Source organism: Podarcis pityusensis (genome assembly GCF_964106645.2).
Source record: "Podarcis pityusensis genome assembly, chromosome: 11".
NCBI lineage: Eukaryota > Metazoa > Chordata > Lepidosauria > Squamata > Lacertidae > Podarcis > Podarcis pityusensis.
In genome coordinates, this window is record NC_138036.1 from 16,046,453 (window position 1) to 16,060,337 (window position 13,885).

General features: G+C 39.0%; 1 protein-coding gene across 1 annotated transcript in view; it reads right to left on the bottom strand.

Annotated features, from left to right (window-relative positions):
- The window catches only part of MTMR12 (myotubularin related protein 12), a 36,586-nt gene that overhangs the window by 12,912 nt on the left and 9,789 nt on the right, over positions 1-13,885 (bottom strand). Inside the window, exons 2-10 of the mRNA XM_080973451.1 lie at positions 13,196-13,250; positions 10,992-11,131; positions 9,472-9,544; positions 8,986-9,116; positions 7,092-7,185; positions 4,065-4,188; positions 2,192-2,267; positions 1,420-1,526; positions 358-482 (exon numbers count right to left, since the gene is read on the bottom strand). Of these exons, the coding sequence (XP_080829577.1) occupies positions 358-482; positions 1,420-1,526; positions 2,192-2,267; positions 4,065-4,188; positions 7,092-7,185; positions 8,986-9,116; positions 9,472-9,544; positions 10,992-11,131; positions 13,196-13,250 (925 nt within the window). The remainder of the gene's footprint in view (positions 1-357; positions 483-1,419; positions 1,527-2,191; positions 2,268-4,064; positions 4,189-7,091; positions 7,186-8,985; positions 9,117-9,471; positions 9,545-10,991; positions 11,132-13,195; positions 13,251-13,885) is intronic.

A 13,885-nucleotide genomic window follows, 5' to 3' on the forward strand; every position in this document is an offset into this window, starting at 1 on the left:
AGGAGAACAGAAAGAAAAAACATATGGTGGTCAGTAGTATCAGAAGCAGAAGATAGGTCTAGGGGTAGTGAAGTTAGATGTGGCTCTCTTTTGTAAAGTGCTATTTTGCTATGGCTCTTAGTGCTGTAGAACAGTATATCCTTGGCTTTAGACATACTACATGATTTCACACATTTGCAAACAGCTAATTCCTCTCAGCACTTCATGTATCAGAAAAGCAACATACAAGTTTAGTTACAAATTTCAAATGGAGACTTCAGCCAGTGGGGTGGTTACTGGAGAAAAACCGTATTTTTTGCTTTAGCAAGTCTAGATAGGATATTCCTCCATAGTGCCCTCAATACAGTTTCCACTTACCTATCAGAAACAGCTGTTTAAATCTGGTGTATGCAATTTGGATCTCTTGCAGAGACGGAAGACTACTTGACAGGACATCAACTTTCATGGCTTCATAAGGAGGGTTATCAAGTGTCTTATACATACTGAAAAACACATTAAAACTTATGATTTAAATGGCTTAATAGTGACTATTTTAAAATTAAAAAGCAAGGAAGTTTACAATCCAATTTCTTACATGTCAATATAACTGTCAGTTTTCTAGGGTTCAGAGTATAAGATCAGCTATAGCATGTGTGGCAAAGACAGTCAACAAGAACACAGTTTTTATGCAATTACTTTGGTAAAAACAACATGGTCTTCTTGATTGGTTTTTTTCACTCTATAATTGGGGTAAAGAACCTGTGGCCACCAGTAAGATATTGTGTTACAACTTCCATCACCCCTGACCATCAGTCATGCTGGCTGGGGCTGATGGGTGGTTGTACTCCAACAGCACCTGGAGGGCCCCAAGTTACCTATTTCAGTTCTAGATAGGAGGAACAATGCTAGATTTACTTGAGCTCTTGGAGACTTTGCTGTATCTCCCAGTTATATTGTTAAAACTGTACCTCTAATTTTTATAATAGCAGTGGTGTTTTACATATTTATAATCTTCCTCTTCCAAAGTTCATGGGATGCTTACAGAACCAATGGTGAAGACAAAGTGATACATAGGCTTTGTTTGTTGATTTAGACCTGCTCCTATAGACAAGCCCTATAGCTACTGGCAGTTAGATGCACCCTGCTGTTTGGGAATTTCATCATTGTGCTCTGGGTTAGCAATTGGTTTTTTGTCTGTCCAGAATGCATCGAAGAATGCATAAACAACATTAACAGCCATCTATGGCAAACAATCACTTGTATTGCATAAGTCAGTCAACATTAGGGGGGGAACCTGCAGTTCACATCACCCTTGTGGTAATAGCACAATGAACATAGTCAAAGGCAAATGTTTGTAACATGCATATAAAGTCGGCATGAAATAAAGCCTGAGGAGAAGATCCTCACAGACGCTTAAAAATGAAAGAAGCTACTACTGACTCCTCTAAGAAGATTTTCTGTGTTTGCAGAGCGTTGTCATCTTGTGCTTTGGGCAGAGTAGACATCTTGAGGAGAGCAGCACCACTGTGGCAAGACCAACACCAAATCTGCAACACACGTTTATTCTCATCAGTAAATATTACCCAAGGGGCATTCATTTTGTTATAAAGTAACTGCATCCTACAACAGCATGTTACGAGTGAATATTAGATCACTACAGCATTTCTGCATTACATTTAGTTTTCTTAAGGACTGCCAATAATAAACTCAATCATTTTTAAACATCTTGAGTTAGGTTAGATGATCATACGATAACCTCTAGCTCACGTGCTTTCTGCCTACTCATTTTCATGTTTGTACAAGACATAGGTTGAATCAGTCTCCAAGTCTGGTTTGAGGGAAGCCACTTTTTTTACATCACCCAAGTGGGAGTGCGCGAAGCCCGAGGCTCCACTTCCAGTTCTCCAAACCATGGAAAATTCTCCGACTTCATTCACAGAATGTACAGAAATTTCATTCTGAATTCTGTGGTGCCAACATTTATCCTTATTTAATAGATAGAAATTAACATCACACAAAATTACATGACCCAATGTTCAGGAGTACAAAACTGTCTCCTTTCTTGCTCAGCTTCTGTTCTTAAACTGCACTCATTTGATATATTACTCAGATTCTTCAGCTGTGCCACAACAAGTCCTAAACACACCCTGTGTAAAGTTCACTTCATTCCCATACATGTCTTCCATAAATTCTTGACTACGAATATACTCACTGGAATTCCTCTTCCTTCATATTCCGAAAGGTCCTCTTCAGAGACAGACATGGGAACAACGAAGTATGCTGGCAACCTGAAAACATTAATTAAAAGTCAATAGCAATTTGCACTTATGATGTGGAACACCACAGGAACTGTACAGTTTTTTAAAAGTTTTCAAAATAGGAACCAGAGGCAAACAATATTTGGAGGGCACCATGTTGCACACCCCACTATAGAGTTTGTATCCAGAGACAAGCTATCTAATGGCTCTCCCCATTCCTCCAGGGGATACACTCCCTGTATGTATGTCATCCTTTAAAACAACATGCTCCAGCTTGCTTCCTAGGTTTCTAGCATTAGAATATCAACATTTATACACTTTCTCTCCCCAAATGTCATCTGCACTTACTTATGGAACTTTGGTTTATATAAATTGCTATCACCTCTGCACCTCCAATGCCTACTGCAACCCCTCCCCCTATTGGACCAATGTTCTCATCCCCTAGATTTAGGTTGAACCCGACACTCCTCAACTCCTTTTGGCTTTCCCTCATGAATCAGTTTACAAGCTTTTCTGCCACCTTTATTATTTTAGGTACCAACCAGTCTGGTTCCATTCTGACTCAAGTGGATTATCAGCCCATTTGTGCAGGTCTAGCTTGTCCAAAATGTCCCTCAGTCCAAACACTTCCTACAAACACTACAGTCATACCTCACGTTACATTTGCTTCATGATACGTTTTTTCAGGTTGCGTCCTGCAGCGACCCAGAAGTACCAGAAAGGGTTACTTCCGGGTTTCGCCGCTCGCGCATGCGTGAAAAATTATGTCATGCACAGAAGAGGCAAAGCGCAACCCACGCAGACGCAGACGCGCTGCTGCGGGTTGCGTTCTATTTATGTTGCGAATGGGCCTCCGGAACGGATCCCGTTCGCAACCAGAGGTACCACTATATTGGCTAATCCACACATTGAGGGCACTTAGCTGTGTTTGTTTTGCTAGCCCTGTGTATGGAATAAGTAGCATTTTTTAAAAAAAGCTATCTTGCAGGTTCTAGCTTTCAAGCTCCTACCTAGAAACCCGAGTTTTGCTTTTAGGACTGCCTAACTACATTGCTAACTATTCGCACAAGGCATGATGGTTAACAGCAACAACCAGGGGAAAGAAAGACATAACATCTTACAAGGACAGGAAGAAACACCACAGACAGAATAATTGCCACACACAGGAAGAACAAGGATATAGTTTGAGTTCCTCGCTTGTAGTTTTATAAATCATTTAATTAGTCAACACAAATAGAAATTATTAGTATTACAATTGTTGTATAAAGATTATTATGACCTGAATGTAATAGAAATTAAGATTTTGGAACGCAGGAATAAAGCAAATAATCAAGCTGTCAATTCTAGCAAGTGGAGGGCCACCTTATCTAAATTACCGTATTTTTTGCTCTATAACACGCACCCGACCATAACACGCACGTAGTTTTTAGAGGAGGAAAATCCATAGGCATGCCACCTGTAGGCATTCCCTCCATAACACGCACAGACATTTCCCCTTACTTTCTAGGAGGAAAAAAGTGAGTGTTATGGTGCAAAAAATACGGTATATAATTCAGTATTTGAACTACTGGTATTAATAATTGTATTATAAATTGGTATTGTTATAATGAGGCTATTATTAAATTGTAATTGAAAACTAATAAAAATTACCATAAAAAAGAAATGCTATATTTATGGGAACCTCTGTTTGAATAACCTAATCATTGTTAAATTCCCAAAGATTGCTATTCAAATTAATCTGTTCAGAGCTTTAGAGAACAGATATAAAAGAAATCAGTTTACATTTGTTAATTTGTTCAATAGCAATAGTATGTGAGCTATACTTACTTTTTAGAAACTTTGTAGTCTTCATTGGAACTCACTGCTTTGAATTTCAGGTTTCCTTTGGTTCGTTCCAGTTCCTGACGCCAGTCGTTAATAGAATCAAACATCACTGTCTGATTCTTTTTTTCTGTCAAAATATAATTTGTTAGTTCTAACCAATCTAACAAAAGAACATACATTTGGGGTGTTTTTAGCAAGAAACTAGAAAGTTTAGCTACAGGACTGGCTGAATTTAGTTTTGTGATTTAAATGTAGAAATTAGCATTTCATCATATTTACACAAAGCTATTGATTTGACCTAGAGACTACACCCATAACCCAAAGCGAGAAACTTTCACACAAACTAGGCAGTTTAAAGTGAAATTTCTGTTTCTACATGCTCAACACTTTTCCCTCTTTGAATTGCTTTCAATATCCTCAAACTGCTTTTTGAACTCAGGTCAGCTTCAAGAATAGCTTGGAGTGCCACAAAAGAGGCAACCTAAAAAGGAAACTGCCAAAAATTCAGGTGCAAATGTGCCCATTTGCAACATGGTCTGTACAAGCATCAGTACTCCCTCATAACCTAACATTTTCAGGAATGCAAGTTTAAAAATGAAGGATTTTAAGCACATACAGAATATGCCATTTAAAGCAGTAGTCTCAATTCATACCAATACATCCACAATACAGATTTTCCACATAAATCTAATTAGGTGGTTATAAACTTTTGATGAATTTCCATAAAGAGCAGTGGAAGTACAAAATACAGCGTCAAACAATTCTAAGTGCAGCTGTAAGTACATCAATGCCAGTTATGAGAAATAAGCATACTTTAAAAAAAAAAAAAAATTCCCAATATAAACATCGACCACAAAAGATACATACAACAAAAACCATGGAGTGAACAAAAATGGAGTGAAGAGTTAGGGGTACAGATAACAAGTGATATATGGGAGTCAAGTATAAAATCAACAGAAATAGCCACTATGGATCTAAGACTAAGACTTATTCAACAGAAAATACTCAAAGTCCACTGGACTCCAGCAAAATTATACCAGAAGAAAATAACAAGTGCAGACAACTGCTGGAGATATGGGAGCAAAAATGTGAACTTAGTACATATGTTGATTAACTGCCCGCTGATAAGATCATTTTGGTGCGAGGTGAGGATATTTAGAGCAAGAGTAATAAAAAGAAATTGTTATTTAGGGAAACTGAATTTAATTCTAAATTATATTCTGGAAATGTGCGAGATTTCAAGGGGTCAAAAAATAAATAAATGGATGCACTGTGCTATATTAGAAGCAAAAAAACTTGTTTAGATGAATTGGAAGAGCCGGAAAAAGATTCCATTGAGCACATGGATTCATAATATGGACAGATTAGCTACATATGAACAAACTGCATGTCGACGTAAAACAAGAATGGATAAAAATGGAGAAACCTGGAATGAATAATCAAGCACACATTTAAAAACTGCATTATAGCAAGTCAGTCTAGCCATAAGAATTATATGCAAACACATGGCTATCGGATGCCAGACACTAGTATACCAGCAGTCTGGGAAGTGACTGGATAACTATCTCATTGTTTCACATCCAACCTTTTTCCTGCACCCAAATAATCCCAGTGTTGGAAAGAGTATATCATTCATGAAGTGCAAGGTGTTTATTTTGCCATAAACACACCAATGAGGGAGCTGCTTTGCCTTTGCACAGTGGGACACTAGTAATGTTAATGAAGACCAATCATAGGGACACTCAAATCATGCAGGAAATATTTCTACGAAAAGGGAGAAGCTACCCTTAGAATACCAACTGATTAAAAAAAATTCTCCTTCCTTCTTCTCATTCACAATGTTTCTACAGACAGGAAGTATATACCAAGGAGCACATTGGATTAAAATATTTCTAGGGCTTAGCCAAAATGGGGAAGGGGAAGCATTTAACAGGAAGCTGCACACCACCATAAATAACTTTGTTTTGTCATTTTAGGAGTGGTTTGAAAAACAGGCCAAGATATTCACGTATTCATAGCAAGGGTGGGAAGCACTGCCCTTTCTGCTTCAACTTTGTGACAATATCAAGAAATCCACGCTGGCTAGGAAGAAAACTGGCACCAGAGTTACAGCTTAAGAAATACAGAATGTTTTAAAGGTAAATTAAGGTAGGTATGGGGTATGTTTTCAGTTCCAAGATATTCATACTTCAGTCTTGGAAAATAACTGTGGGCAAAGACTTAACATAGTGCCAAGTTATCACACAAAATAATGTTTTGGAATAGTTTACACTTGCGTTGCAGTTACATACAACTTAGGGAGTGCTTACTGTGTGATGGTACAAAGTACTGTATGGATGCCCTAGTACCTTCCTGGATTTTACCTAAAGGTGTTTGGATATGAAATTGAAGAACATCTTTGTTGCCGTTTATCTTTATCCCTGGTTAGTCTTACCTCAGTACAGTTAAGTGACACTGCTTCTACCACTTGATTAAAACAAGACACACACTACCTTTATATCATTTCAGCAGCTAGAAGTAGCAGAAAAGTTTTTCCCAGTTATTCTCAGGCTAAACACAGCTGCTTTTAGTTTTATTTACTAGATAAGGAATCCAAGCATACAGAAATGAAGCCTGTTGATTTCCTTCTCATAAGTTCAAAATACTTGGACAAAAATTCAGACATGCAGCCTTCCTAGCAAATCCGTTTTTTCAGCAAGAGAGAGAATTCAGCACAAAGTGTTGAAGAGACTTATACAGACATCCACTGAAGTTCCTCTCTTTGATTCCATACAGGTGGGCATTTTATCACATCTCATGAGTCATAGTAAAATAGCTTACTACTTAGATGACCATGCTACTGCCATTGAAATGAATGGGAAATGAAACCACCAAACACCTAAACAAATTTAGTAAGGAAAATAATTTGACATTTGCCAGTATCATAAATTCCACTTCTGCATGAGTAGTTATACCACCTGAAGAACAAACTTGCTTCAACAGATAATCCCCAATTATACTGAGAACCAAACCAAGTAGATATATGCTTACCTGCTTTACTTGGTACAGCTGTTGCATAAGAGAACAGAAACAAGCGTTTAAATAGCTTAGGAGTCTGTGTTTGATGAACTATGCCACTGACGATCTAAGAAAGGATCAACAAATCAACACATTTATAAACCAGAACAAGGATTAGCCAGAAAGGAAGTCTAGTCACTTACCAAGAAGCGCCATCCTTGTTTGGGGCAAATGAGGCATGCAGAAAAGAATGAGTTAAACCCTGCTACTACTCAGGAAGGCAAGGAACATGCTACTAGCTCTCACCTTTCTGCGACTGAAGCAAAGGAAGCGCCCAGAACGGAATGGAGTGTGTTTAAGGTACCCTGATCCTAGGAAGGGAGAACAGACTGGCTGGTTTGTCAGATCAAGTTTAGACTGCACTGCCTTTAAGTTAAAAAATGACCTTTATATATATCGAAAATGTGTGGGAGTCTTGAACATTTAACTTTGTTCTAAACAGAGAAAAGTAGTGAGAAGTTAAATGTTCAAGACTCCCACACATTTTCGATATATATTAAGGTCACTTTTTAAACTTAAAGGCAGTGCAGTCTAAACCGTTATACTACTGCAATGCTTTCCATACACCCATGAGTATGGACAACTCCCAGTAGGGGACTAACTCCATAAACAATGTACCAAATGTAGAACTATATGATGCGACATAGGCCAAGGCTACACTGTCTTGGATGGGTGAACAGATGAAGCCAGTATCAATTTGTGTGTCATTACCAAGTATATACACTTCTGCAATGTTCAGAACTAGATGTAAAAAGGACTTAAGGAATTCTAGCTTCTGCACTCAATGTATAAACGGAGCCACAGCCAAACTATGGCCTCGCCATTGAGGAGGTGCTGCATGCATGAACACGAACTCCTCTCCATTCTATTTCCTGGTTTGCTGGAAGGCCATCCAAATCAAGCAAGCTATGTTCACCATGAACCAGGAGCTGGGGGAAGGAACTGGAGCAAGCCTGAGGCTCTTTATCCCGACATCTGAACAATGGGGCTAGGGTGCGATGTCAAAGCAGTTCAGACAAACCGAAGGAAAGAAGCTTCACTATTATGTAGACTGCACTTTTAATGCTACTAGAAGCTGTACATATTATAATAGATACAACCAGTCACCTGAGGGCTTTTGTGTGAATACAGAACATGCAAACACCGCATGCCATTTTCCTGTGATTTCCAAATCCTCAGTGGCAATTCTGAAGTAATAATTTTTTAAGTTTTAAAGAGTGACTAATTTGGGATGCTCCCGCTTTCTCTAAATGTGTCAATTTTTCATTCAAATACATGAAAGAAGCTTACTGCTGCCATTAGAAACAAGACTTCCCGTATGTTCACACAGTATCTGTCAGTGTGTGATGAATGTATCAATGCTGGATAAAAGCACTAGCTGAATATTCCTTTTACTGTTTTTCTTTATATTTACATATTTTTTTTAACAGTACTATTTTAATACTGTATTTCTATTCATAATAGTTGAACATGAAAAGTTCTCTCTGTGCTCCTTTTCCCAATTCTCCTGTGCCACTGGAAAACAAGCCAGAATCTGGCTTGTTCCAACATCTGAACCCAGATTCATGCTTTCCTTTATTACAAACCATCTACAAGCAGTAAACAAAGAACAAACCTTGGGTACTGCTCATTGTTTGAAACCACGAACTCAGGTTTCAAATGTCATGACAACTCTGACTTGCTTCCAGGTTTCATAAAAGCAACAGGAGAGAAATTTTCAGAAGGGTGTACCAAGATGCTGCACATCCACATTAAAACTTTGTAAATGCCCGACAGAAAAAGCTTAGTCACTCTATTCATGACAGTTTTGTCATAGCTACTCCCAAATGTTTTTGTTCTAAAGAAAGGGAATTGAGGCTACAGTTACCCGTTTTACTTCTTCCTCCTTGGTGTATCGCAAGCAGAAGTGAAACACTCTGAGATCTTTGCAGTAGATTATCATCGTCTCTGGGTATTTTCTCAGTTGACCATTCAGGGGTTTCTTTCTCTCATCATAAACTTTAAGGGGGGAAAATAGTTTTAACATTTCTCCATGCAGTGAGTTAGAACAGGGAAATCTACCCCTTCTCTATCATGAACAATTCTATGAATAATTTTAGATTAGTGACCATAACGGGAGCTGACATTCATTCATCCTGATATAAGGAATGGAAAACTATCTGGCCAGCAAGGCTATTTGAGAGTTGAATATGTTGGAATACATGCTTCATAGCAAGTGATCTTGACACATTATATAAGATTTACAAATTAAAACTCAAACAAGTGGCACCAAAACTGAACTTTAGATTAGGATCACCAAGTGAAATAAGTTGTTTAGTTGACACCAAATAGTCACAGGAAGTTGTCAGCCTACCTCCATAAAGCTGGTCCACACACTGAAGAGTGATGTCATTTTCCCCAATGATTTTATTATAAAATTCTAGTTCCTGAAAAAAGAAAAATGTTTTGTGTGTTCCTTAACAGACACTAGTCTTTTCATTTACTTTCATTTACTTATACAAAGTATAAGGTACGTTCATAATAACAGGACTGGAAGACTAGGGTACACTCTCAACCATAAAGCTCAGTGTGTGACCTTGAGGCAGTCACTATCACTCAGTCTAATCAACTCACTTGTGGCTACGAGTTTTGAAGTTTCTTTTTCCTATTTCCAAAGCCTCAGTCTTCCAAGAGCCCCAACAGACCTCCATTACTCTCCATTGATGCCTAAAAATGCCCAATTTTGATGTCACATCCCCAACAATGTGCAATCTAATCTTACCTAAAAACAAATCACTTTACTACAGAGACTGCTTTGACATCGCTACATATTTGAAGTTGTGGATAATTTAATTGTTCACCAGCAACTTGTCCATCCTAAAAGAACTAGATACACATTTAATATTTGAAGACAATTGTTAAGCCTCATTTTTACCTCCAGTATTCTAAAAGCTACATGTTTAAGGAAAACCTCTACCTTAAGACTCCAACCTAAATGGGCCAGAGTGGTGTTTTGCAAAATATTTAAATATAGCATGCAGAGCCAGGCAGGCAGCCATCCCTGGCCACTGTTGGATGAAGCAAAATATCTAACCCCCGCCTCATTTCAGGTGTCTCTAATTCTGAGGTATTGTTTGGGCCTCTCTGGAGAACAACCTTTGCTAGGAGAAAGACAGGGAGTATTACTCTTGATCCTCTCAGACATCTCAGTGGCTTTCAATATCAGCCACTACAGTATCCTCCTGGACTTCCTTGCAAGATTCAGGGCACCATTTTTAGTGGTTCTGCTTACTGGAAGGTAGGCTTGAGAAGGTGGTACTGGGAGACTGTTCCTTCTCAAGCAAGTTATTCTGTAGGATTCCTTGGGATTCAATATTTTTCCCCGTGGTATTAAACTGCTGGCAGAGGTTGTCAGGTGATATCAGAGTAAGTCAACATATTCCAATTACAGCATGCTCCATTTCTCGTTTTCAGTAAACCAAGCTAAAGTCCATGAACCTGTGCCTGCAATCAGTGACTGACAGAGTGAGAATGCTTAAACTGTTTGATATGGATTATGAATTTATTTTTATTTTTTTAGGTGAGGAAGCAGCTCAACAGACTATGGATACAACTCATTCTGGATCTGATCACCCTTCCTTATTAGGTCAGATTTGTCTTGGGGCATTGCTAAAATCAATTTTATTCCTGGATTCTCAGGTTGCAGCTGTAGCCCAGAGTGTCCTTATCAGTTCAACTAGTACATCAACTACTGGAAGCTAGAGATCTTGCTACTATCATTCTTGCTTCAACAGTTTCTAGACTGGACTCTAAATGCACTCTGTGGCAGCCGGCCACCATATAATGAAGAGGATACACTCACAAGATAGCTTAAGGTTAACTTAGATTCCTTACATCATCCTCCAAAGCAGGTTCTTCACCAAGGAATGAAATCTTGAAATTCGTGCATATAAGTTTCCCATAGGTGCCACGGTTTGATCCATCATCTTGTGTGTACTTCAAAACCATATTTGCCTCACAAAGCAGCAGTTCACCTGATGGAAATCAACATGCTTCTTAGCACAGTGTAGTGAACTACTCAGGTTCTTTAATGCAAAGCTTCTCTAACAAATTACAAATGAAGTTGTCACATGTAACTTCACTGCAGGAAAGAGTACTTGAATTACAGATGCGAAATATTTAAATCAACGACTGCTGTTGAGTATTATTGGTCTAAATTACAGAGCCCCTAGTGTTCATTAAATCCACTTTCAATATTTTAAGTACGCTCTGTATTACATGGCTAGTTACCTACACTGCATAAATAGAAGGAAGGATGCTAAAGCCCATTAACACAGGCATCCTCAAACTCAGTCCTCCAGATGTTTGGGGACTACAATTCCCATCATCCCTGACCACCGGTCCTGTTAGCTAGGGATGATGGAAGTTGTAGTCCCAAAACATCTGGAGGGCCAAGTTTGGGGTGCCTGCATTAACACCAGGAGCCTTTAAAACAAGCTTGTTCTACATATAGCCATTTTCCACTACCTTCCCATTCTCATTTACCTGTAGCCCTCCAGATATTAATTGATTTCAATCATCCCTGACCACTGAGAGTTGTAGTCCTATAACATCTGGAGGCCCACAAGTTACCCATATCTACAGTTAGCTGAATGGCAAAGCAGAGTCTTCAACTTCCTTCACATTTGGGACCCGCCTTTAACTCCACTAAACCTTTTACCCACAAGGGTGGCCAGATGCCAGAAAATAGGGTTTCTACACCTAATATCTCCATACAGGGCAATATTGGCAGATGCAGTTCACCATACAGGAACAAGACAGTAGTCTTCATTCTATACATCTTTTAGAGATAAAGTTGCTATTCCTTCTCCCCACCCTTGCTTACTTTCTCCAAAAATATCAAAGAAAGTAGCAACTGTGCTCAGATGCTGCAATCAATTCCTACAGCAGTCATGTGGGGGTTCTTTTTGACAATGCATTAATGTGGTGACCATGTGCAATAACCTTCTAGCACACACAAGGCCTCCACATTCCCTCACACCTTTTTCTCTATTCCAAAGTCGGAAGGGAATAATCACAACCTTGAGAAATACTTGGAGATGAGGAAGTGAGAAGCGTGTCACGCTCTTTGCTTGTTGAACTATGAACTTTTCCAGGCTGAGATAAGGACCACACCTGCCCATCTCAGCCTTGAAAAGTATAGAGAGAGGAGTGCAAGTGCACAGTGTGCTGCTCCTCCCCACTTTCTTTCTCAGTTCTATGAGCATTGGCTGCTCAGGTGCTTGATTCAGTTCACTTCAAGCAGGAAGAAGGAAAAGCACCTTGTAAAAATACTGAAGACAACAGAAAAAGGTAAGTGGGAGTAGCAGCCAGACCCAATGCAAGGAGGAGGTGGGGAGGAGAGTGAAGCAACCCAAGAGAGAAAAATGAAAGGGTGGATTGTATCTGCATTTTCTCAGATTGTGTGCCCCTCTTCAGCCGAATTTCTGCTCTCTATGGCTGTTCTCTCTCTCTCTCTCTCTCTCTCTCTCTCTCTCTCTTTCTCTCTCTCTGGGTTTGTATCTTGCCAAAGAGAGACTTTGCCTTAAACAAGAATGTTTGGTAACAGCCATGTCTACCATGGCAGTCATTTTATGATGGCACCCAAGGCGCTTTCTCACAATTCCAAATATGTCCATGGGTCCAAAAACAGTGGCAGCCTCTGTTGTAGACTACCAACCATTCTGCAAAGGTTCCAAACTGTTCTTTCTTGGCAACAGTTTGCATTGGCACAGGAATTTTCTCAGCCACAAAGCTTTAAACTTTCCCAGCCCTGACATCATTCATCAAAGGCTCACAGCTCCTCTTAGTAGCAAAGTAAACATCGAGCCAGTCTTCCTCATCCCTTAAAAAAGGAAGGTGTTTGAGAGAGACAGTACTGCTGTGAACCTAATAGTTACTGTCAACTTTTACCATCTGTTACAGAAATTGTGGAGGCATTCTACAAAAGAATAAAAATGCAGTTGGACAAATCTTGACGCATGTCCTTTATCTCAGGTCTTCTAGGCAGGTCATGCGTATAACATTGATAAGATTCTACAGCATTGTCTATATGTTACCTGGCAACAAATTTGGCTCTACTTCCTTTCCTGTGGCTTCCCTCACATATACCTCCTAGAAGAAAAGACATTGCATTAGTCCAAATCAGAAGTAAAAAGCTCTGTTTCAAATGCTTTCCAACATATATTGCTTTAGGATGGTTCAAAGTACCATATTGTTTGGCAAATAAAGTTATACTGTAACTAGAGATTGGCCAAGCAAGCAGCTAGTCCAGCAAAGGGTTCATACACACAAACACAGGAAAGCAACTGTGTAAGTTGCTATTATAAGATAAGAAAACCATTATTCTCTTGTTGATTGCCACTTAAACTATGCAGGAATTTGAGTTCCTATTTTACCACACAAGTAGCTGTTTAGTTTTTGTTGGGATATTCTATCTGAAACTGAAACTCTGGCCATCTAATATTAGCTGAAAGACAACTTGAATGTCTGCCCCCATTTGGTTCCAAGGCTGTAGAATTAAACACAACACACTGTCCTCCTGCCCTTATCCTAAGTTACACAAGCCACTCAAAAAGGAAAACAATTACCACATTGCCAATTCCCAACTCCTGGTCACACCTGCCATCTACAGAAATGTTGTACATTGAGGGCTCAAATACACTGCTATTCATAATTAACAGTATCTTTATTTTTCTGGTTCCAACAGTAAAAAATGTGTTAAGTTTATATCAATATATACATGTAAC